General features: G+C 36.2%; 1 protein-coding gene across 18 annotated transcripts in view; it reads right to left on the reverse strand.

Annotated features, from left to right (window-relative positions):
* Sox5 (SRY-box transcription factor 5) overlaps nt 1-27056 on the reverse strand; it is a 936135-nt gene that overhangs the window by 57186 nt on the left and 851893 nt on the right. For 16 of the 18 annotated variants that reach the window (XM_033766292.1, XM_010615329.2, XM_010615302.2 and 13 more), the window contains one exon: nt 9354-9500. The exons of the other annotated variants lie outside the window; for them this stretch is intronic. In XM_033766292.1, the coding sequence (XP_033622183.1) occupies nt 9354-9500 (147 nt within the window). The remainder of the gene's footprint in view (nt 1-9353; nt 9501-27056) is intronic. 18 annotated transcript variants of the gene reach the window in all.

Here is a 27056-nt window from a genome sequence, read left to right on the forward strand (position 1 = left end):
GAAAAAAATTTAAAAGTAAATCTGAAAAAAAAACCTAGAAATATTCTAGGTTAAATCCACACTCCTGGCCCTTACCTGCTGCCCTTCTTGAGATCTACGTGATTGTCCCTTTCTCCCGCCTTCATTATACCCAACCCTGTGTACACTGCTACATGACCAGAGAGATCTCTCTACACTGCCCACCACTGTGTCCAGGCTCAGAACTCTGACACGGACGTGTCAATGACTGGGTAACTAGCAGACATCTGTCATAATAAACCAGCCCTTTCTTTGAACTGGTATTCTCCAGGCTGTCATTAAAGCTCATACTCCAGTGTTCCTAAGAAAGTACAGTAAGTATTGTAGAGATGCTTAAAGTACTAATTGGCCTCAGAGCTGAGACCAAAAAAAAAAAAAAAAAAAAAAAACTGCCTTTGCCACAAAATTTTTCTTTGCCTATCCTAAGAAAGGAAGAGGGTGTGTACATAATTACAACAGTCTATAGGTGGTGTGACAAAAACAAATTATACGCTCTCTCTTTCATAGTAAATGTGTTTAGAGCATAACGCAAAAATCCTTTGCATGACAATGTCCTGTGTGAGCTGGCTGCTCTCACTCTGCAACTTGGTTCTTCGTGGAAACTCCATGCCAGCTGTCCCGGGCTTTCATCAACCTTTACTTCATCAACCTTATTCACATGTTAGGGTCTGTGAGATTCCTGGTCCTTCTGTTTGGAATATCCTTTTCTCAGAACTTTGTAGGTGTTTTGTCAGAGAGGCCTTCCCTTATTTTTATTTCTCAGGAACTCCTCTTGTAGCACTTTCTGTCCTGTACTGTTTTATTTTCTTCACTACTCCATAGGAAGATACTGATTTGCGTAGTTTGTCTCTTACCTTTAAATTGCAAAATCTGAAGAGAATGAATCGCTTTGTTCACAGCTGTGGGTCTACTGGCTTAACCTAAACTTGGTACATGATTAGGCTTTAATACATGCTGAATCCATGAGTGATAGATGTCAGCGTAGGCTGCTATGGATACTGAAAATTGTCTTTTAAAAGAATGAGGAAGGAACGTTAAGGGATACAAGCCAACGATATGTGATGCTGCTTAAGTTTGTGATTAAACCACTCCTGAAGTCGGAATACTTTTTGAAATATGAACGAATATACTTCCATTTTGCTTAATCCAGTTTGGGGTGGGTTTTGTGTCGTGTGCAACTGAGCAAGTAATAACAAATACAAAGGTCGCCCTCACTCAGCGGAACAAGGCAATGTCCTGGGAAGGTGGTTACACTTTTATTTAAATAAGAACACTGTGATATTAAGAGTTACTTTGAATAAAATAATGCCACTAATGGAGTGGTGGCTCCTTTTCATTGTGGGAAGGTAAGCAATGAAAAACTGAGCTCTTTGCTAGGTTATTGTGTGTTGGACCAAACAGTTTCTGGGCTTCCTTCAGACTTCATATTCCATAATTCTATAAATAAAATGTCTTACACATCTGTTAAACAACATTTTTTGAATATTTGGGGTTTTGAACTTGTCTGTCTTCATTTTAGAGTGCTACATCTCCATTTTGTTACTTTCACACCTATCTCTGTTGAACCACTAATTTCTTTGTGCTATTTCTTAACATTTTAAAATATCAGTAGAAATATTTGCTCTCAGAGAAATTCAGATAAAATCTTATGAATAATATGTAGGCATTCCATTTTCCATCAATCTAAATATGGCATTAGTATTTACTGTCATTTTATAATGAAATTTAATCTTTGGGGAATCTTGATGAGAAAGAGCACTGAAAGATTTTTCCTACTTTGTTAAAAAGAATGTGTAAGTGGTGTACGTTTAACTGAGACAGAGGAGTAATTGACTCTGAGGCTTGGCAGCATCCTCTGTGCCTCCATTCAAATACTTCCGGTACAGGTGAGCGCTAAAGTGACGAAGAGAGGTTGACCAGCAACACCTCACGTGCGGCAGATCAATAATTCAGGGCGGCAAATAAAGGGTCTCAATCCTTTTGAAGTATCTTAGAAAGCCAAATTTATAATTAATTCTCCCAAAGGAAGGATAACTACAGACTAGTGTCCCTTCATGGCTGCTGACAAAAATACCACAATGACTTGGCATTTTTAGCTGTGGTGTTCACTGAGGTTGTACTATCTATCTACTGCTGTATCACGATGCAGTTTTATACTGTTGTTTTGCCGACCCTAAATGATTTCGATTTCTAACTGCCTGATATTTATACTAAAATGCTTTAAACATACAGCTTTTCAGACAGTGAATCTCCTTTAGGTTACACCTATTTTAAAGGGCAGCTTTCTTTTATAAAACCAGATTCTATGGGTCGTCTCGTCTGCACACGTTCTGCATATCCTTCTTTCCCCATGGTTTGCATTATTAAAAAGCTCTGAATGTCTCATCATGCTGTTTTCAAGACAGGTTCCTGTCAAAATAAAATCAGTACACCAGGCAGCAGTGCCCAGGCCAGTAGGATTCAAAGGACTACAGCTCAATCCCTCTGTGTGCTTTGCCTTTTTATTTAATGCTGAGATTATAACTATTCTCTTTGTTTTACAATTTGTATTGTTTTGGGGTGCTACTGTAGCCAGTGCTCCCTGTTCGAGTCATAGTATGCTGTCAAAGGATCTGTTTGGCTATTTAATACCCTCGAGCTTGGAAAAAAGTTGTCCCTGGCTGTCTGAAATCCCTTCCACTGAACAGAGATGAAAAAGGAAGGAGGCAGCTCATCACAGGGGTTCTGTTGATAACACTTCGTTTAACATATTGCTGTCTAGTAACATGAGACCACAAAAGGAGAACTATTTTACTTAAAATGACAGAGTGACTATGTTATCTCCACTGTAAATATGTCCCACCCAGGAAGTGATGGTAACAGTAAAGGCCATGCTTCCTGTTCAAGTCTGTGGGGTGATTCTTCTTAAATGAATGTACCTCTTGAGACTGACTCATCCGCAGCACATTTCAAAGGCTCACAAAATAGTTATTTCACAGACACTGAAATAGGGGGAAAAGGGGTGCTCAGCAGCTATTCAGGAAAGCACAAAGCAGCTACACAGAACAAGGTATTAGGGAGATTTGAATGTTTAATTGATTTGCCTGACAGTGTTTTTAAAGCCTAAGAATAGAAAATGGCCAATTTCAATGTAGTCATAATTAGTTCAGACTAATATCCCTTTCTGTTCTGAAGTTGTAGGAAAAATGGAATCTGCTGAAGGACCAGGCCCAACAGTTTGAGGACCGATCGTGATTTTATTTGATGCTGACATGTAGATTAATGGCTGCTCTTCTTTTATGAATACTGTTTCAGCACCGTACATTACTTAGGGATGCTGCACTCAGACTAATTCTCACCTTGTGCAGTGAATAATGATTATTTAAATTTTGATCTGAACAACTATAAGCATAAGTCAAACAACAGAATTCTATGGGTATTTACATATTGGTAGTCACTGGAAACTACTACTACTCAAAGTGTTTTTTTGGGGGGGCAGTAATAATGACTTTATTAATCACGGAGCTCTGAGTGTACAAAACCATACAATGCAATATGATATGTGATTTTCACCCTTTGCAAGGACCCTATGACCTTGGCTCTGTGCTTAGTCATTTTAAAAATTTTTTAAATTGGTATATTTTAGATACATAATAGTTACATTCATCAGTGGGATCTTATACCTTTACATGACATATTTTGGTTATTTTTCCCCTTTCCCCTATCAAAATATTTCATGGCCAGATGTAATATGAGAAATATTAAATGAGAGTACACTTATATACTGAGCAGTGCGCAGTTTGGGCCTCTGCTGAGCAGTTTTGAGCAGTGCATTTGAACTTTTCACCATGGAAATAATCCTGTGGTGGCCTTAACACTTCCTGGTCCATTTAAAAATGATGACAATTCCTTGATGTTTCTTTTTATCTTTAAAGTATGTTAATATATAATATTAAAAATAATGTTTGTATAGTTTGCAATGGTACTATTTGGAATTGGCTGTGATTGTACTATACTTCATGTGAGTTGTTGTAATTTTTCTTTCCTCTCCATAGGCATTATAAAACACTGTTTGAAATTACTAAAAATGCCTTCACTTCCCTAATCTCTCAGAACTTGTCCCCACTCAAGATGCATAGTGATCATCATCTGACTTCTCATTTTCCAAGTATATCACTAAGTAATCTTGTGTGTGTCGCCAAGATTAGTAATAAACTGCAAAACCTGACCCTGCATATCAGCGTCTACAGATGTGTTTACTCCATAGCATGAACTATGTGACTGGTAGCTTTGCAGCAAAGAAAGGAAGGTGCCTAGGAGTCACGAGCACTGACTGTGACTGCTGACACAGGCATGCGGCCACCAACTTGAAAAAGATCTGCATTGCTGTGCCCATGAAAATGGATCAAACAGTAATAAAATTCCAGTTCTAGCTTTTTAATCTGAAGCCATATTTATAAAGCAACTGCAGTGAAAAGGATGGGATTGTGTCTGGTCAGCTGGTTAGCGCCATTTCTGGCTTGTTTCTTTTCCTTGTCATAACTCCCAGGTTGCTACCGCTGAGCAAATGGGAACATCACTGCCAGAAGTGTTTGGAAAGAACAGAAAAATTGATTTAGACAATCTGTGTGTTCTTGTTATTGACAGAGACACAACGGTGACTAGGGGTGTGACTAGGGTCACTGCAAGGTTAAAAGAAAAGCACCCAGGAATTCTCCCTTGTCATCAGCTTTTCAAACTAAATACTTTTGGTTGCTACAGGCAATATATAAGTCTCCACCAAATACCAAGAGACATTTAGTCATATTTATAAGCTGTCCTTCGAATTTTCCCAAAGGGGTGGCTACTTTTACAACGGCAAATTGTTTGAAATGGCAAGTTCACATATTTGGTACACTTAGGACATAGGACTCATTGATAACGTGGAATTGCTTTTCATAACAGTTGTGAGCTGTCTGTGAAAATGAGTATAAATATTCTCCCTCCTGAGTTAATGATTTTAAGTACTAAATTGCTTCTATTATTTTTAAAATAATTTATTCTTACAAAACAAATGTGTCAAAAGATCACATACTATCACACAGCAAAGGCTGTTCAGAGGCTCTTAAAAGACTGCAGCAATAAACTTAGGAAATCATTTAAACAAATAAATATGTGGTAAATATCAAAGGTGGCCAAGAGTGCAGTATATGAGTCCATTCTGGAGCAGACTCTAAACTAAAAAAAAAAAAAAAAAAAGTAAATATTTTACAGATAAATAAGCAAATTCAAAGCAATTATCGCTGCATATGAGATTCAAACAATAGCACTCAACAATGCTTCAGTTAAATAATTTTCTTTACCATGAGAAAGTAAAATTGCAAAATTTCTATGACATAGCACACCTCTTCTACAGAGAGGCTCGAGAATTTGAAATAATAGAACATGTGTTTATTATTTACCAACACTTAGCTATAAACTCAGCCATGAGTTATGTGTGAGCTCCGTGAGCACTGGTGAAGAGTACATGTCAGTCAGTGAAAGGAAAATATTTCTCGAGTAGGATCCAGGGGGGAAATTTTCAAATGACTGTTATGGAAACAAATGTGTATGCATTTAGAAAGATTATAACTGCTGAGGAATTTTTAAAAACCCACTGACTGCCTTAATTCTCTATCATATTGTTTTTGGCAAAAAGGTGACATAAATATACATGTGTTTTTGGCTTGTGACAAATAAAGCCTAGATATTAAAAACATTAACTAATGGTAATATGTCAGGTATTAATCCAGAGTTCACAAATGATAAAGTTCAACGATGCGCTAGGCATTAAGCAAGTTTATCCATGTTCTCAAACACAGACTTTGAATAGAGCAGATTTCTTTTCATGTTTTCACATTCGCAGAACACAATTCCTGTGTGCAGTTTTTAGAGGTTCACTGTGAGTCCTCTAAAGGTTTCTTTATCATTTAATATTATAAATAATTATGTTCCTAGGCGGCAGTTCAAAGCTCAGTACAGCACTCCTACAACGCCACAGGCAGGTCAGCTGACCTTTCTCCAATGCTGCTCTCTCTGGTGCTAAGGACAGACAAAGTGATATGTCTGTCATACGCCATTACCATTAGAACAGAATCTTGTTCTTTTATTACAACTGAACTCCGCCAGATTTCTCAGCAGGAATGCTAAGTGAAATCAATGTCTTGGATTTCCAGGCTGAGCTTGGAGGTCACAGCCACTCTATCATTTCTCAGCATTATCCTTTCTCTCGCACACACACACTCCCCAAGCCTCCAACTGGCACACAGCAGATTGAAAACAGCATGCATCAGAGGACTCATGCTGTACAATTTTACAGCCTTTTGGAGCCCCTCCTTTTCATTCCCCCCTTCCATCTTTTGCAAATTGCAAATAAGTTTTGTTTCCGTCCTTCTCTGGAGTTGCGAGGCAAAAGCAAAGGCACACCCAGCAAGAAGGGCAGGCAATAAGGTGGAAAGAAGGGGTGATTTTTGACAGTTGTCAATAAGATCATGATCTTGACATTATCACCTGGATGTGACCTACAATTCCACTGCTCTAAACAGCAAATGTACTTTTAACTTAAACTATCAATTTGCCTCATTCCAGGTAGGTATACAGATGACACAAAGCCCTCAAACAAAATCATTCTGTTTTATAGTAAGACAGACATGAAAACTTGCCCATAAAACAACTCAGAAATTACCCAAGACACTAATAATTGATTATTTAAAAACATAAATATGACAACAAATGCTAGCTAGTACTCTTGAGGAAAATAGCTCTGTGAAGTGAAAATGTTTACTATGCTATGTATAAATATCAATTTCAGGGTGCAAGAAAATAAATTCAGGTATTATAATTAGTCCTCTTTATTTACTGTTGATTGTATTTGGGGGGCAGGTTCTTCTTTAAATGACAGTGATAACACTTACTGGTATGCTATTTTTAACATACTACATTTTACCACTGAGTTAAATTAACACAGCAGATTTAAGAAATCGTTCTGACATAAAGCAGGTTACAGGTTACTTGCTAGATGACACTGAGTGAGGAAAGGACATATTTTTATTAACCATTATTTTAAAGAAGAACACTGATTCCTCATTAAAACGTTATGTATTTTTTACAGTGGCTGATGGGGAAAAATACAGTTTATTTTTTTCTGAAAACTTTCTTATATGTAAAAAATTCACAAAGGCTAATATTCAAAAAGTAATTTCAAAGACAGACTAAGTTATATTTGTTAACTGTGTATAATTATGGCAAAAGAAACAATGTACTTTCTCACCAGTAATAAGCATGTAAAACCATAAGATGTGGCATCATTTTAATATACTGCACAGAGTTTTTAGGAGTCTTTTATAGTGAAGAAGTTTTCTAATCAAAGCAAAGAAAACCTTCAGTCACTTTTGTACTTTCCACAGTTAGAAACTGCTGTGACGGCAAATGATCAATAAACGTTTGAATGGATGACTGAATGAGTAAGTGACTAGAAATATAAATGGAAGAGCCTATCTAGCGTCCAAAGCATAATGATTATTTGCACACTTACTTTGGTAATAAAACATTAATGATAAAATGTTGTTCAGGGGTAAGAAAAAATCCATCAGTCATTCAAAAGTGAATTACATACTATCAAATCCTAAAACAATGAAAAGCATTATTCTGAAACTTGATATGAAATCACACGAATAAATCAACAGAAAAATCATAGAACAACACCTCACAGATGTATCTGTGTGCAAAAAGAACTATGCTGCTACAGCTATTTATTTTACTCAAAGTTAGCTTGTACATGTAATACATTAAAACTGCTGGGCCATGGAGACACCAAAATATCACTGCCTTAAAATTAAATTGTATTCAATAAATGTTATAATTATTACTGAATTTTAAAACCTTACATGCTGCTGTGATTATAAAGAAAAGCAGAACAGGCTGTAGACATACATTAAGCAAACATAGAAGGCCCATTAAACAGCTGAAATAGATTCAAAAAGTAGAAGGGTATATTCTCTAATGTCACTGTAGTGTGCCTGATACTTTTTCTTGTGTATTTATACATAGTGGTAGTGAATCAAGGCCCCAAGTCTTTGTCCAGCTTAAGTTATACTCCCACATGTATTTCTCGCATAAGAACGTGTAAAGGACTAAGGAGCTCGGGGAAGAGGAAGGCTGGAGTGTCCTTTCTCAGCTGAATAACCTCTTCTCCTCAATTCAGTTTCTATAGTAAAACAAGAACTGTGAAAGACATCCTGGTGGGTCCGCCAGGGGATGGAGAGAGATGTTGGTAAAATTACTTTTTCTCTTCCGATATTTTCTAATCCTCTCCTCTCTGTGCTTCTGTTAACTACTGTGATTACCCTTGCCCTGTTACTCTCCAGACATTTCCATGTGGCACTCACAGAGTTGCAAACAGAAGCAATTTTCTAGATAATTCAAAAAACATATTTTGGGAGTAAATGTAAAATCTTCTAATTTAGGCAAAAGTCAGGCATGGTCTTGAATAATCTCAGGGAACACTACTGTAGGGGCCACTCTTCTCACTTTGTACACAAACAACCTCATACAACGTCATATAAAGAAGACCTTAACAAACACAAAATATAAATTACATAGATACTGCAGAACAGTTTTTCTGTTTCTCTCTCCTTTTAAGCTAAGGAACATGCATTATGTGAATTTCCTCAATACTTCCTCGTGTGTTCTCAAGATATGTTTCCTTAGTGCTAAAACCAAAACTGTTTCTAAACAGTCTTATATCTAATACTATTATTATCTTCATTTCTTTTCATAATAACCTCAGTGGATCAGTGATATATCTAAAATTATATCTATACCTTATCACATTATAACAGTTATTGATATTTAAAAAACACACCCCATATGTCCTAATCCTACTTATGCTTTAAGATCTATTTCAGTTGCTCCTTCTTTGGCAAACACTGTCACTTCTAACTGAAGCTAATCTCTTCCCCCTAATAACTTCCAATGTACTCTTATCTGTGCATTCCTCTGTAAAATGTGTTACTTTGCATCACAGAGTATGGTTATGTGGCTATTTGTATAAGTATCTACTTTTATGATTGTAACCTTCCTCAGTCCAGTTTAATCACCTGATGAATCACTGTGTCACTTGGAGTTTTTATTATAGCTATCAATACATGTTTTTGAATTAAATTCTAGATATATGTATGGAAATTTATACGCACATCTATTGCTCCTAATGGACTCATACCTCCACGTACAGCCAGGGTTTAGCCCCGTTGCGGGCATATAAAAGACCTTCAATAAATACCATTATATGAAAAGGAAAACTCTAAGTGGCAAGAAAGGGAGCATCTTCAAAAGTGTACCTTGCTTTTGGGTGGTGGGCTGTTTGTGCTCTTGTCTGTGTGAATGCTGGTAGGAGATACAGCAGCACCAAGGTTGCCTTGGGGTATGCCTGGGAGCTTCCCTCCTGGAGATACCTGCATTGCAGCTAGCTGGGCAGCATATAACTGCTACAGAAGAGAAGGAGACAGAAAAAAAAAAAAAGACTATCAATAACAAAATAAATGCACCTTTCAGAAAGTACCTATGCTCAGATGTAGTATTTTCCTATGGGCAATTTCATTTATGTCCTGGAATATTTAAAGAAAGAAGCTGTCACCCTCAACTTAACGACTTAGTTCTCAGGGGAGACATGACAGGTGCCTCATGTAAGGGCTCTCAGTAGCATTATGTCCACAGACTCCAGCAAATTACAGTCATTCGTATTTACTCTTTCCAATGTCTATGGAAAACATTCGTATCTTATTATTTGGTCAAGCGCTCTTTTTGCTCAACATTAAATTTACACAGTGTGTTAAAAAAGAAGGCAGCTTTGTATACACAGTAATTTTCTTACTACCCTTACTGGTTCAATTCCTGTATGCCTTTGTTGTTTCATTTATTGAAAAGAGTACCTGTAACAATTTTTCTCAGCAACAGCAGCACAGAAATAGAGAAAAGGCGTTGTGAAGGACCAGAAGGAGAGTATTTGAAGAGCATCATCTGGTCAATCTACCTACATTGATAAATATTACCTGGATGCTTGCCAGAATTCATGTGTTTACATTATATAAACAGACAAATCTCAAATTATCTTGAGGATTAGAATTTTAAGTAAGACTTTCCATAATGCACATGCTTCCACTAAGCTATCACTTAATAGTTTTCATTAAAAAAAATCAAGAAAATGATCTTTAACAAATTACTAATAAACTAAAAGGAGAAATTTTTGTAATGATAGCTACATGATACAGTAACCAAAAACAAGGAGCTTGCTTTACAATAGTCACGTCGAACATTAGGATTAATACTCATGTCATCTTCATTTAGCATTATGTAAAATGTTTGACAATCTGGTTGAGAACACAATTATTATATTTTATAATGTGTGCATGTATACAACATATCCCAATGTCCTACTTTCAATTTGTCTTCAGACTCCATAGGCAGTTTTTTACTATACAAGATAGAAACTTCTCTACTGTGAAATAGTTCTTGGAATGTCCTGACTTTTTTCTGAAAGAGAAATCTCAAAGGATAAAATTGCTCAGGATAAGCCATAGAACCTGCTAAGTGGGGTTTCACCACAAATGAAATGTGAAAACTGAAAACAGAAAAATACACGCATTGTTCAGTTTCCAGACACTATAACCTAAATGAAATCACCACATTAAAATTAGTGATAAAGTTATGATTTTTATGCAGACTAATGTAAGATATATTCCAGAGAAATAGGGAACATCATACATTACACTAAAGTGTTTTCTGATTGTCAACAATGATTGTCTGCAAAAGAATCTTTAGAATAATTATGTATATCCTATCACACAATCAGAAAAAGATTTAATTCCTACTTCTTAGATTACAATAAAAAGAATTAACTTCAAATATGAAGATTTTGGAGTTTATTTTTTAAACTGTTAGAATTGAGGTGTATGGCTACATAAATTTTAAAAACTTACACATTTAAAATCAGAAAAATAGTTTTATTTGGTTATTATTCTGAACTTATTTAGAACATATCCACATATCCTAGAGATATCACTTTGAAATTTAAAAATGTGTCCAGTAGAATATATGCGCTCATACTGAATTTTTAAAATGTAACTATTTTAACAGATTAGAGTATGTTTTATAAATTGTATTTTATATTAGGCTTTATAATATTGTATTATATATTGTGTCCTTGTCTTTGAAAATGATTATACTGGTTATTGCTTCTACAGGATAACAATATGTAGATAAATTTAATTTTACCTAACTAAAATTACAAAATTTACTAAAGATGGCATGGAATAAATGTCTGTAGGTGAGAATAAATACATGAACAAAACAGTTATTCATGACTTTAGTTTCAGTCTTTAAGATTTCATAACACTGAAAACTTTTTATCTGTTATCTAGATAAATATTTTGACCAGTTTTCCATAAATGGTGATTCAATAACAAAATATCAACCACTACAGACAGATTCACACCTTTCAAAGAAGTAATGAACCACTACTAAAAATATGAATGTATACACTGAAACATAGTAGTAAATTTAAAAGTTAGAGATAATAGAAACTTCGAGTACAAAAACATACACCTTCTGCCCCTACTCAAATAATGCATCAGTTTTGCCCTTTCAAATATGAAATCAAGGTTCATCTGAGTAAAACTGTCCTAAAATGTGCCTTTGAATTGAAATGGAAGAAGTTCCTCAAGGTCATGAAATTTAGGGTTGGATTAGAATTTAGGTCTGCTTTTGTCCAAAGCTTTGGCTTTTTAACTGTTCCTCTAGCAGAAAAAACAATGATTCTCGAAGGAGCTAAAAATGTTGAGAGACAAAAATGTAGACGGTGGAACAACTTGCGAAAACACAAGAGCTGTTTATAGGAATATATAGAAGGACACAAAATTCTTACCAACACATGAGCACTAGAAAGATACCAAGTAATTAATAGATTCCAACCTGATCTTTGGTGATTGTTTCTTTAAAAAGATCATTTCCGAGGACAGTAGAAAGAAGGACAAATAAAATGTGAAAAATATGGAGAAAGGAGAAATTTAATATTTTAATAATTTGTATTTTTAATATAAAGTTCAGAAAATATATTGCTCTAAAGAAGTTTAGAAGTCACCAGGAATTCCTAACATTAGTTTCAAGGTCCAAGTCAAGTTATTTTGCAAGGCTAGCATAACTCTGAGTCTGGTTAAATCAACAAAGTGAATGTCCTTTTAACTAAATCTTCATATAGGAAAGGAAGAAGTCATACTATCCTTTTTGTTTGGGTACCAGGGATCAAACTCAGGATCTTGCACTTTTGAGGTAGGCAGTGGCACCACTGAGCTAAATTCCTGGCCCAAGTCACACTATCTTTATTTGCAGATGACATGAAATTTTAAATGGCCCCCAAAACACTCCAACAAAAGACTCTTAGAACTAATAAAAAAAAAATTCAGCAAAGTAATGATATAAAATAATGCACAAAAATCAACAGCATTTCTATACATCAATAATGAACCCATGAAGAAAAAATCAGGAAAACAATCCTATTCAGGGTAGTTTAAAAAAAAAAATTGATTTAGGAATTAACCTGACCAAGGAAATGAAAGTCATATATAATTAAAACTATAGTACAATGAAGAGACTGAAGACAGAAAGATATCCCCTGTTGTTGATAGCTAGAACTGATAGTCAAAATGGTCATATTACCAAAAATGATATAGAAATAATGCCATTCCCATCAAAATACCAACAGCATTCCTCATAGAACTAGAGAAAACAATCCTAAAATTCATCTGAAAGCAGAAGAGACCCCAGAATAGCCAAAGTAACCATGAACAAGAACAAAGTAAGAGGCATCATGATATTCAGCTTCAAGTTACATTACGAAGCTGTCATAATAAAAACAGCATGTTCTTGGCACAAAAACTGACGCAGTGATCAACTGTAAAGAACTGAGGATGCAGAACAACCTCAGGCACCTTCAGGTTTAAGGGGCCAAACATGCTGGAGAAAAGAGCCTCTAACAAACAGTGCCAGGAAAACTGCTTTTTCATAGGCAGAAAAATGAATGGAGATCTGTATGTCTCACCCTGTACTAAAGTCAAATAAACATGGGCCAAAGACCAAGATATGAAAACAGATATACTGAATCTGCTGGAAGACAAAATACGTAAAATTCCTGAAGACATAGTCATAGGCAAGGACTTTCTTCACAGAACACCAATAACAAAAGCAACGATGACAACAATTAACAACTGGGATTACGTTATTTTTAAAACTTCTCGTAACAAAGGAAACAAACAACAGAGTGAAGAGCCACTGTACAAAATGGAAAAAGTGTTTTGTGGAGTACTCCTCCTCAAACACAGGACTAAATCTAGATTATCTAAAGAATTTAAGTTAATGAAACTCTCCCAAATAAAAGACCCAGTCATAACAAGAGAACTGAAATGAATACTTCACGTATAAAGTTAAGCACAAATGGCCAATAGTTACAGGAAAAATTTTTTAGCGTCTTTGGCCATTAGAGAAACTCAAATTAAAAATAACACTGAGATTCTATCTTACTCCCCAAAGAATAGTTATTATCCAGAACTCCACATTAAATTCTAGCTAGGTCATAGGAAGAACCTTTACATTGCTGGTGGGAACGTAAACTAGTACAACCACTACGGAAATCAGTATGGAGTTTCCTCACAAAACCAAAACTAAAAGTTTCATTTGACTCAGGTATACTCCTTGTGGGCATCGTCCCCAAAGAGTTATGGGCCTACTATTACTGCGATACATGCACTGCCGTGTTTCTGGCAGCACAAGTTGTAACAGATCAATCACAACAGAAAATTTTGAATCATTTATAGCAAAGTGGATGCACCTTGAGAATGTAAAGCTAAGGGAAATAATTCAGACAGAGAAGATTAGCTATCACATGGTTTTTCTTGTATGAGAAGCTGCAAGTATAAATAATTTGAAGAGCAAAGCAAAAGACGATAAGGAACAGGAAGGCGGACTGGGAATGGGGTTAATGCGAAGGAGAAGAGGAGGAGCAGTAAAAAGGATCAAGATACAATATATGTAGGTACCATTTCCCCACGATGAGTGTATTTATTCCGTGTTGTAAACATATGCTAATCAAAATACAAAAAAGAAAAAGAAAGACCTTAGCTAGGTTTTGTTCTGGAAACTTCTTGTGTACAATTTAAAGAAAGGCACGGGAGCGGGAAGCAGCAGTTGTTGCAGAGGGGTACACAGGACGGCATAGAGCCGTGCGTGGGAGGAAGGACTGTGGCCTCACTGGAACACAACGGTTCACAGCAGCACCGGCCTTCAGCTAGGTTGACATCTGGAAGTGTCGAAGAGAGGCAAAAGGTAAGCTGGAAATAAATGAGGGAAAGCTAAACACATGGTGTTTATAACGAAAGCTACAGCAAGGACTTAACCTATGAGGTGATCGAAATTTAGGAGTCACAATGTCCACATGAGCTTGAGTTGATAGAGTTGTTGAGAAAATCACGAGGGAAAATAATATCAACAAAAGACTGAGGAAAAGAAACAGAAGAGTGGGATAAAAACATACTTCATAGCATGTCTTCATTTTGCAAACGCGACCTGTATTTGTCTATCATATATTCTCCTTTGTGAATAGAGTCATCCTAAATATCGTTATAAAAAGCCAAAATACAGTTTTTTTAAAGAAAGAACTAATTCACCCAGAAAGGTTTCCCATAAACCTTCACTGTGATAGTGAAGACACTGGAACCGTGTCACCGCGGACTTCCTCAAAGCGCTCCTCCGGGCACGTTTCCTTCTTGCCTTTATGTTTCTCTTTTATACTGTGCTGGAAATTTTTATCCCCAGGGCTTCAGGCATGCTACATACGTATTCTACTACCACTGAGCTACATCCCCAGGTCCAAACATTGCTTTTGAAGTAGAAGACTGTGCTGTTCTCTACTTTTATGCTTGCACTGCATCTATCCCAGACAGACATAATCAGTCTCTCTGCATTCTTTCTACTGAGCTCTTATGATGTGGTATGGCGTCAGAGAGAAAAACACCTCGAGGGCATGGTAAAGTATAGGTATTTTAATCTGGACCCATTAACGATGCTTTTTTTGGAGGGGAAAAAGGGTACTATATTTGGACAGACTGGCTTTATGCCACAGATATACACAACAGTTTAAATGCAATCTTAGGAAAACAATGACATTACTTGGATATGTTAAGCAACTACTATCCAGCCAGGAGAGGAGAAACTCCACAAAACAGCCTATTTAAATTCTAAGCTGAACAAGTGCATTAATTCATAGAGTGAATTCCTGCCACTTCTCCCTAATAGCACATTTTCTCCAAATTGCTAAAAACACAGCTTCTCCCATTGGCTACCAGCCTAGTGTCTAACAGCCAGCTGGAGTATTTGGATTGAAAATATGAAGCACTGACAAAAATATCTATCATAATTTGTTGCCCCAAACCACTGACTGACTAGAAAACTCCTTGAAGGCAGGAATTAGGTCCCATTCTTCAGTGCTTCATCAGAAAACAGTAGACGCAAGGGAATAGAATTGAATAGAGGTAAAAATGGGCAGTGTAAAGTAATATTTGTTATTAACAAATGTACATTACTAATACATATTTAATATATAGACAGTAAGGATAGTGACTGCGTAGAAAACAAATTAAAAATCTGCCAGGGATTTGGCACATTTCTACTATTTGAGAATTAGAAAAGCTCATCTGTGTTACTGGTAAAATTTACATTCACTCATTTCATTAAGAGGGTAAAGAAATATGAATTAAAAAATCTTAACATAATAAAATATATGTATATATATGAATATATTCCTTTAATCCTATGTCTAAAAGTATTTGTATAATTCATTTTGAAAATATGTACAAACAAATGGATGAAAATTATCTGAAAAAGTTAACATTTCAAGAGACAACAGGATAAAGAGTTAAATCACACAGGCATTCTGAGGTATTTTTAAAGAAATGAGAAATGCTTACTTTCTGTCAAACGAAGGTGTACTATTTCATTGCTGCATCTAAAATATTTATTGTCAGAGAGCAAAAGGTATTTAGTAGGATCTATGATTGTTAGTGTATATGAACTGGGCTTTGGGATTCTTTCAGTTCTTTAGTTTTTAAAAAATATATTTCCTTATTCATTGTCCCAAACTTTCCCACTCTCCCCCATCCCTGGTAATCACCATTCCATTTTTGCCTTTTACTAGTCAACCTGACTTTAGATTCTAGGTACAAGTAAAATCATGTGCTACTTGTCTTTTAGTCTCTCCCCATTGATCTATGTTTTCCACATAACAAGACTGCCTTGTTAGGCCTACATAACATTCCATTAGGTATACATTTTCTTTATCTATCCCTCTGGTGATAACTGATAAGACAGGCTATTCTGTACCTTGGCTATGTGAATAACAGTGCAATGAACATGAACATGGGGATCTCTTTTCCACAAGCAGATTTTATTTCTCTTAGCCATATACCCAGTAACGGGAATGCTAGATCTTTAATGTTCTATTTCAACTAGGATCTATTCTGGGATCTTCCTTATGTGCACCCAGGCAGAGACAGTGGAGAGCCTATATACAATCACCTACCCAGGATCTCTCAGTACATGACACTGAGTGGTTTGACCCAACCATCTTCCTCTGCTGCTGGCACAGATTAGGAGATAAGAAAGGACTACCTTATTGTGAAGACAGTGAAAAGTGGTTTCTCCCATCCCTCTGCACCTTCTCTTTTTCTTCCTTCCAACAGTATTTTTTCCCTCAAATTATAACCTACTTTCCTCTCAGTAAATAAGAGATGAATACAAAAATTGGAAGAGGGGGGAAAAAAAGTTAAGGCGATAACTGCAAAGTCTTTTCAAAATGATATATGATAATACTGATTCTAAAACCAACTTGTGAACTATTACACCGTCATTATCTGAAGGGAAAGTGCTGAGAATACACAACAATTTAATACTGTTTTTGGTGAATAAATTGTGTTTTAGAAGGAGTATCTTGTACTCCACATGAAATTTTTTATCAAATACACACATGCACAGGCACACATTCACACACACACAGTATAAAAATACATAATAAATGAATACAAATGAATTATGTACATTTTAGTGTTTATTGAAATGAGAACAGTGAGGTTGTTTTAATTCTCCACCTGAGTTTAAGTAGGTACAAGGATAAGGGTGAAGTCCTTTACCTTCTTTGGTGACCAAGAAAGTCCAAAAAGTCCAAAAAGTCCCAAAATAAATAGTAGCACTTCCAAAATTTCACATGACAAAATTTTAGATTTAAATTTTACAAAGACAATTATAGAGCTAAAATCTTCCTGATTAATAGCATTTTCTAGGACAATTATATATACAGAAAAGGAAGAGATGGGTTGTCATTTAGCCAGAGTTTGAAATTTGACAGTAATATTTAACATATTTACAGTATGTTAATACTTGAAATAAAGATTTTAAAAATGTGTATCTTGTAATTTATTAGTTTTTAAAATACTTGAGTATATATTTTTACAGTTTGAATAAAACCTGAAAAGGTATGTTAAATTTGATATGTAAAAATTTTTTTTTTCCCTTTTCCTTAGGTTGTTTTAGTAGAAGGAACAATAGCATTTGTGAGAAAAAAAAATTCAGAAAGCAATTTCAAGGCTCCATAAGTGTTATCTTTATAGCTTAATTTCAGCCTCTTAATGTAACTTAAATGTGGAGTGTAAAGAGAGACTAATGTACTGGAGAAAATCTTTCAAAACATATTAGCATGTTTCAGTGTGAATAAATTTGGTTTGCACATTATTTTTCATAATGTTTCTCCATAGAAAATTATCAGAACAACTTTTGTTGCATATGCACCTTCTGTAACATCAACATTCCCTTTTTATGTTCTTCGAGTTGTAGGTAAAGCAGCATAAGCCTTAAATATGCTGACTGTAAGGGTAAAAGTGCAAATGGAAAATCACATGCCAAACATATAAAAATTCATAATTTATATGTCAAGCTAATAAACTGGCTAATAAATTATGTTCTATCTCCTAGCTGACAAACCATTAAAATGACCTGAAGGCAAATGAAAAGCACGAGATAGCATTTCATACCCATTAGTCTGGCTACTAGCAAAAAATAGAAAATAGAAAGTGTTGGTAAGGATATAGAAGGAATTAAAACCTGTGCATTGCTGGTAGGAAGGTAAAACGTCGCTTCCACTGTGAAAAATCCTAAATTCCTTGAAAAACTAAGCATGGAGTTAGTATATGACCTAGCAATCCTACTTCTGCTATATACCAGAAAGGACTAAAAGGAGGATCTTAAAAAGAATGTTATATATCCATGATCACAGCAGCACTTACCCCAATCATGACATAATAGTAACAACCCAAATACTTCTGAAAGGATGAACAGTAAACAAAATATGGTACATATACCATATTATTGATCCTGAGAAAGGAAGGAAATTCTGACACGGTATCACATAGGTGAGCCCTGAAGATATTAAGCCATGCTAAGCAAATAATCAGTTGTAAAAGGACAAATATGTGCAATTCCATTTATATACAGTACGTAGGGCAGTCAAAATCACAGAGACAGAAAGTCTTTAAGAAAGTGCAAAATAATGTTAGAAGGAAGGATATTCCAGCCAGAAGGATCAAAACATGGAAAGTCAGAGTCAAAACTTTAAATCAACCAACACAATATTTAAGGAATGCTCTGTGCATATACAAAAAAAAATTTTTTTAAAAGAGACCTTCCTTTTTCTTTTTAAAATAAAAGAACTTGCTCCTTCTACTTATTCCAGGCCAGCTGTGAGGTAAATCTGCTTTCTGTTACCAGTACTAGGGCAAAGTGAGAAGAAACTAAAGATAGATTTGGCTTTTTTCACTGAGTACACTGTTTTTGAAGTCTTTGCATGTTGTAGCACGTATCAGTCATCTATCCATCCTTTTGTATAACTGAATAGTATATTCCTTTGAGTAGATACAGAGCACTTGTTCATCCATCTATGTAGTTGATGGACACCTGGATTTTTTTCCAGTTTTAGGCTACTATGACTAATCCTGCTACGACCATTCCAGTACAAGTCTTTGTGTATTTTCATTTCTCTCGGCTAATTCCTAATACTGAATTTGCTTAGTCATGCACATAAGTCATAAGTAATTTCATGTTTACTTTTTAAAGAAAGTGCCAAACTTTTTCAAAGTTGCTAAGCTCATTTACGTTCCTGTTGCAATGCATGAGGGTTCTAGTGACTGTGTATTCTTGCCGACACTTGATACTATTTAGTATTATTTCAGTAGATATGAAATGGTACCTTACTGTAGTTCCTGTAATAACACTGAGCATCTTTTCATGGGCTTATGAGCCATTCTTCTATCTCCTTTGGCAATACATATATTCAGATCTTTTGCTCTTTGTTACAAAGTTGGGCTGACAAATTGAGTTATAAGAGTTCTTCATGTATTAGAATTGGACTTTAAAGGGAAAACCCTAACAGAGACTTGCAGGGTGTGATTTAATATCAGGATGAACTCACTATCACAAGGTTCTCAATAATAACGACACTGGAAAAGTAATACAAATCAACAGTTTCCTTTGAAGCCAATTTTTATATATCCTTGTACAATATGTTTTTTATTTTTAATTATTTTTTTTTAATTTTTTTATTTTATTTTTTGTACTGGGGATCGAACTCAAGACCTTGCACTTGTGAGGCAGGCAGTGGAGCCACTGAGCCGAATCCTTGGCCCAAGTTTTTTATTCTTTACCTTGCAGAAACCCTAAAGGAGAAGTGCAAGGTGGGCTATAAAGGGCACCGTGTCCTTTCTATACATCAAGGAATACTGGGATCAGCAAAGTAGGACACTGAACAATGAAGACGATCATTAGCCACTAAGGTGGCTCCTGCGGAACACTGAACTAGACACCCTCAGGAAGGATATTCTTGGACTAACCTGTGTGAGGGTGAAATGGATGGGGCGAGAGAGGAGAAGGGAAAAACTCTCTCTAACTTGGGGAGAAGCCATAGAAGTGGGTAGAGGTGGATCATTTCTCTGCTGCTTTACCAGCTCTGGCACAGATCCTGTGGGAAAGTGAATAGGAAAGGGTAGAAAAATTCATTGTGAAGAGAGTGACTGTCATGGGACACCAGGGACTAGACTCACTGAGAACACCAACTTCAAGGAGATACATGGGGGATCCTGGGTCTGCTGTGTTTGGATCCAATGGCTAAGGAGACTTGAGGGCAAATAAGAAAGACATTTTAATGAAAGAGTAACTAAATGCAGATTTATTACAGGAGATTTATGCATACAACAGACAGCTAATGCCCACTATGTCAATAAAGTATAATTTAAAAATCAAATAAGTTGGAGCTGCTAGAGCATAGGAATTTCAATATCAGATCATAGAAGGACACGGTGTAAGTCGACAAAGCCCCTGCAAAGTGAACTTCAGTGGTTTCAGCAGAAGACATGCCACAAGTGGAAAAGAAACATCTCAACATCAGAAACGTCCTCCCTTCAGAGCAAACAGGTGAGCCACTCGGGCAGGCATGCCTGAGGAAACAGGGGGCTCTAAGATGGGAGTTCCCATTACTATGACCTGGCTCTCCTTAGAAATATCACCCCTGGCCGATAAAAAGGTAGGATAAAAGCAAATTGTTGTATGTGACCGTAGCATAGTTCTACTGTTACAAGGCCAAAATACACAAAAGTTATAATGTTGTTTATGTAAAGCTGCTATCAGTAAATATTAATAGCACACTGACAGTCTTTTTATTCTCTTCCAAATTCCATTTCAGTAAATGCGATACCTGGATGGGATAAGGAGCTACAAATGAGGGGTGGAGTGCTGCGAGGGTGTGAAGATGGCATCGGGCTAAAAACTAAAGGTACATTTGAACTTGCTTAGATCTTAAGACCTTTTCCACAGGTAAGATGCTCTCCTGCTGTTTCTGTCAGATTGCAGAAACAAGCATACAAAGCAGCAGCACTTCAAGTATACTGGCTTTTTAAAGGCTTGCTGCATTTTATTATGTACTAATAAATCTTGAACAGCTAAGGGAAAAACATTTTTACTTCGATAATGAAAGCATTTTCTTAAAAAATCAGATACATTTCATGAGAGTTATAAAAAAAAAAAAATACCACCACCAACCGATAGTTTAACTCTCTTTCGTTCCCTCCCGCCCTGGTTTTCTACTCCCCAAGCCATCTTCATGTACCGCACAGTAATCCATTACAATGTCTTCCAACATCTGCCTCCCCATATGATGTATGACCTATTCGATTGACCCTTTTTATGCTGCTCCAGACTTGCTGTTCATTACTAAGGGAGGATGAACACTCTGCACCTATCCCTGAGGTCACCAACCAGTAAATACATCTCCATTTGGCAAGGTAAGGAGGACACAGGCTGGGAGGCTCTTCAAATCTCTTTACATCTCAGCGACTATACTTATATCTTTAATTAGTTTAATTCAGGGGGAAATTCTGCTGAAACTCCTTTCAAAGCAACAAGAAGAGAAATGCTTGTTCAATGGGGAAAAAAATCTGTCCTTATCAAATGCACATTTTTAAGATAGGAAACCTGGTTATTACCAGAAAGATGTTTAAAGCAAATGCTTCTCTTTGGCTCAGTTCATGATTATAAAATCACTGTTCATTTTATCCCAATACATTGTGTGTGTGTCTGTGTGTGCACACACATGTGCGTGCGCTGGTGGGAGGACAGTAATCAAATCACTACAAAATCATTATGACTTGATATAAAGAGAACTTGTGTGTCAGTTCATATTACATAAAAACAACATGTTACACCGTATATTATAAAAAATACTTCACTTCCACAGTACATACTTGCTGGGTGCTTGGTAATGCTTGGCACACCCGAGGAGAGGAAGTACAAAAACTGTAATTTTGATGTGACTGTGATGTGCTAATCACTATCCTAGAAGTTTTGCCTGCCATTTCTGGGATCATCACAACAATTCTGTGCATCCATGGTGGAAACGAAGGCTCAGTGACTTGCCAAGGGTTAAACAACAGGTAGTGTCAGAAGCGTGAGTGCCTTAGATTTCTCCTTTGTATCATGTGCTGTACAAACTTATCATCTGGGAAGCAGTGTTCCTATGGGAAAGCACTTTCCAAACATCAGCACTATGTAAAGTCATCTCCCTCTGCTGCAGTGGGCAGAGGTGGAGTTCCCCTACCTGCAGGTCAGTAGAAAGTGGAGTTTCCTACACATTTTCAGTGAATAATGATAATTTCCAGAACCATAGTAGAAGACTTATTCAAGGGCTAAGTCTTCTTAATTCCCGGTAACACAACTCTACTGTCCTGAAGAAGGCACGCAGCTACTTAAGCGTTTTTTACTTTTTAGTTGCTTAAACTTTTTTAGCTCGCATAAATATGTAACAGGTGTAATAGTTAAAAGAGAAAAAAGAAGAAGTTCCTCTTACTGATTCTGCCTTACCTTTTCCTTCCTATTCCCCCGTATATTTCTTAAAATAAATGTATTGCATATTAATATTAATGTTGGCTCTTCAAGTCCAAAATTTAAGATAAATCTAAATTCTGGGTGAAACTGGAATAGAAGGTTGAACGACAGCAGTAAAGATTGTAATAACCGAAGCATACAGAACACTCACTGAGCCACACTCTCACAGTGTTTTTCAGAAGCTTGGGAAATAGGCATCATTATTCGATGGAAGGGACACTGAGTCCCAGAGAAAATAAAAGTCAGCTGCTCAGAGTCACAAAGGTAAAAGACAGGGCTGAGGTGGGAATGCAAGTCTTTCTGATTTTTCACAGGGCTCCTAACTACTATGTCATGTAGTATGTTATTGCTTGTGTCTAGATGTCCCCTCAAGCCTCATGAGATCAAAGGTGGGACTTTTTCAGAGGTGTCTAAATCTAGTGTGTGATGCTGGGATTAAGGATGTGTAATTACTAAATCAGTCCACTGATTGGCCTGGCACCTTCCTAATCACTGCAGCCCAGACAGAGTATGAAAGGGGTAGAAAGAACCTGCTAAGGTCTCTTGATTGCTCTGCTGCCTTCTATCCACCATGAGCTATTTCTCCTCTGTGACACCCCCTTTCCAGGCCACCCTGCAGCTAACCATGAACCGAAATCTCTACAAACTGTGAGCTAAATAAACCTTTTCCCCTTTAACTTTGGGTGTTGGGTATTTTGTCTCAGCAACGAGATAAAAATAACCAAGACAAATATGAAGAGTTAGATAAACTCTGGAGAGTAACTGGATAGGGCTTTTGGTAGAAGCCATGTACCCCTGACAAGAACCATAGTACTAGGGATGTAAGGCAGGAGAAAAGGGAGAATTGTCCGAGACAAACTTTTCTTCTAGCATTTTTTTGTCTGTCTTTTTCCTCTTGGCTACAGCTAGTACAAAACTGTTTCAGTTTAGTTTCTTTTCCATTTGCTACTTTAAAATTTTTTTTTCTAAAGAAATTTAGGGGACAATATAATGGAACATGGAGAAAGCTATTATACTTACTCATGTGTTATTGATTTAAAATATTTATAAAGTCCTGGCTTTATTCTATGATTTTAGCCCCACAGATCTTACACAGAACAAGAAAGTTATCAAGGAAACAAGTACTCAGATGAAACATAAAATTGCAAATGTGGTAAATATCAAATAATAGAAGTATGTGATACTATGAGAGCATGGAAAAGAGCATGTTATTGGTATCCAGTTCGGGCAGGACTTCCCTGGAACTATTTTTACCCAGAAGTTAGCCCATAAGCTGATGGAACCGTACACCAGGAGCAGGGAGGAGTGGAAGAACGACCTTGTGGTGAGAGGGAGCCTGACCAGTCCACAGTATTGGCAGGAAGCCAGTGAGGTTCCATGATGGTGGCAGAGGTGTCGGAATTGTAGATGGAGAGAGCCAGCCATTTAAGAAAAGGGATGACACAGTTGGATTTATAGCTCTATGAGATTAGTTTACATTTAATAGGGAAAATTAACCACCAACCCACTTATAACTGGAACAACATGTACCTAATTGCTGTTCTACATTATTTAAAATTGATTCAAAACCAATTATACTATAAATGTGGACACATAATTTTCAACATTCTGAGTCTCGTCCTTATTCAAATATTTGATCTTTCTTGTACAATTTAGACTAAGGATTTAATCACATGGAACTCTATTCCTTGCTTCTATGCATGGTCACCAGACTTGATTTTTCTAGTACATTAAAAGGGATAGGTACAGCAAAAGTGAACCACTTACAGTATCCAAAATGCCTATAATTTTAAGTCAGTTAAAATAAATACACACTGCCACGGCGACCCACACTTTCACGCATTTTTACTTTTATTAACCTCTTTGATCACAACACTTCCTTCAGTTGTTCTGGACATACTTCTCAAGTATCATCAAAGCAGCGCAGAGAGATAACTACTTTAACTCTGATTCTCCTGCCTTACATCAGTTCACTTAATTCACTTATTCATTCAATAAATACAGAGTCTGCCAGAAAATGTACACACACTTCAGCAGTTTGCCACACTAATAAATGTCTGGAAGCTCACGGCCACCACTTTGAGCACCTCTTAAAATTGTAGACCCAAGGGTTACTTCTATTAATTTCGTGATGTCTCAATAAGTTTAATATTACAATACTTACACAAGGTCTCCCTTTCTTGGTGTATACTTTTTTGGGCAGACTCTGCATTTATTAGGGACATGCTATGTGCCAAGCATTATTCCAGACACTTAGAACTTAATGAACACCTACCTCTGCCTTCCTGACAAGATTTATAATGTTTTTCCTCCTGGAAACTCACAATAATTTAATTTCCATTATTTACATCTAGTATTGTCTGATATTTTTCTAAAAATCTGTTGCTTATTTTGATTAGGAAGTTGTTTATCTACGACACATCCGTCCATAAATAGATGCCGTGATTTTAAAAACCTTAAGTCAATCTTTAGAGTGTTAGACTTAAAAATAAATGATACAACATGGAAGAAACTTGAGAACATTATGCTAAATGACATAAGCCAGTCATAAAAAGACAAATATTGTATGATGTCATCTATAATATGAGGTGTTTAGAGTTGGTAAATCCAGAGAGACAAAAAAGAGACAGAGGCCACTAAAGCCCTGGGGAGAAGCAGCAGCAGGGAATGAGGATTTCTGTTCAGGATGAGAAAAATGTCCTAGCCACAGCAGTAACACATAGACAACACTACTGACTTAATGCTAGTGCACTGTTCACTTAAACATGGTTAACATGGTAAATGTGGTATTAGAAATATTTTTACCATAATTAAGTAACAGATTAAGAGGGCAATAGACAGAAAAATGACTGCTTCCCTGGACCATACTAAGCTTTATTTCTTTAAATTGAATTTTCTCCTGTTGTGTTTACATGCATTATTTCACTAATTTTAAAAAATGTAAAGGGGTGACAGTATTGTTATTTTAAAGAAAAGGGTAGTTGAGCATATGAGGTTCTTTCAAAAATACTAAACATTTTCCCAAGCTTTGGAAATAAACATAATCATAAAAGCAAGAGGAAAGAGTACTTAATTCGAAATCAACCAAACCTAGTAATGCTCCTTTCACGTCAATGGCTTTTCTGAAACAGAAGCTATGAAACGGTATCGACCCTTCACTGATTTAGCAAAAAGCACAGCCTTCGCCAGCCGCACTCTAAAGGGTAGTTCTCGCTTCAAGTTCCCCTCCTCCTCCAAAGAGAGCTTCTTTTTTTATATTCAGATGACTGTTTATGAGCTCAATCCTGCTTCAACTGTCACTCTTTACATCAAGGAAAGATAGATGGGACACACCAACCCCAACCTAAATGACCTTTGGATGTGACAAGAGTTTTAGGTCAGCCTTGCTAAATGGAGGCCTTGGTGTATCGAGACATGCCTTGGGGTGAAATTTACAGTGAATTTATTATCTCCCAATGCCCTTTGGACTGCTTCCCACCATCAAACACCATGGCAGCACTTGGAACAGGAAGAAATACATTAACTGGAATCTGATCGTTTTAAAAGGTTACAGCTGCCCAAATATAATTTAATTTCATACTTGCCCTTTGAGGGTTTGGTGTATATTTTCATTTTATGACTGCAAATGATAAAGCTCTTAAGATTCTGAGCAATAAAAAGAGGGGAAAAAAGTATTTTAAGGGTTAGAAGTCTATTCAGTTCATGCTCGATGAGTGAAGTGACAAATTAGCTTTTTTAAAAAATCTAACATTTCTCTTTTTTATTTGGATCATCTCTTTTCCTCTTCTGATCACTTGGATGTTTGGTTGAAATTAGCATGTGCACACCAACCTAAGATCCCAGCCAGTTTGAAAATAAAAAGTGATGAAAAATGAGGATAAAGCCAATCCGATTTGAAGTGAATATATATTAGTACAGGAAACATATATTTTCCCAGCAGCATTTTCTCGTTATAATTGAGAAATTTTACTGATTAAAGCATCAACATGGTATCGACTTACTCTATTCATCTTGCCCTTTTCTAGTATATCCCACCTCTTCAAAACTTAATAAAGTGTTCATAAAGTCCTCTATAAATATCCTGATAGAGGTGAGTCAATTTAATTAGTAAATATTATTTCCTGTTATCTTATTGACAGTAAATAAGCAACACAGCACAGCTAAAGTCATAGAATGAATCAGAAAAAACAACCTTCAGAAACAAAGTCCAGATAACATCACAGATGTAGTTTATTATCTAGCCATCAAAAAATGAACAAAAAACTAACTTTTGCCCTTCTCCTCTAACTCAATACTTGGCCGTAGACTTAACAGTTCTTTAAATATCAATCCAATAGAGTTTGAGGCAATACATATTTTGGGTTCACTTGGAGTTATGAGAAAAGTCACATACTGAAACTCTTAACCCATACAGGTCAAATGCAAAATTGCCTATGTGTGCACACATGTATGCATTAATTTATTCATTCCTTCATTTGGTCAACAACACATACTTCTTGAAAACTACTGTGCTAATT

This window comes from Fukomys damarensis, unplaced genomic scaffold, assembly GCF_012274545.1.
Source record: "Fukomys damarensis isolate Sample0158 unplaced genomic scaffold, DMR_v1.0_HiC HiC_scaffold_19, whole genome shotgun sequence".
In the NCBI taxonomy this organism is placed as follows: Eukaryota; Metazoa; Chordata; class Mammalia; order Rodentia; family Bathyergidae; genus Fukomys; species Fukomys damarensis.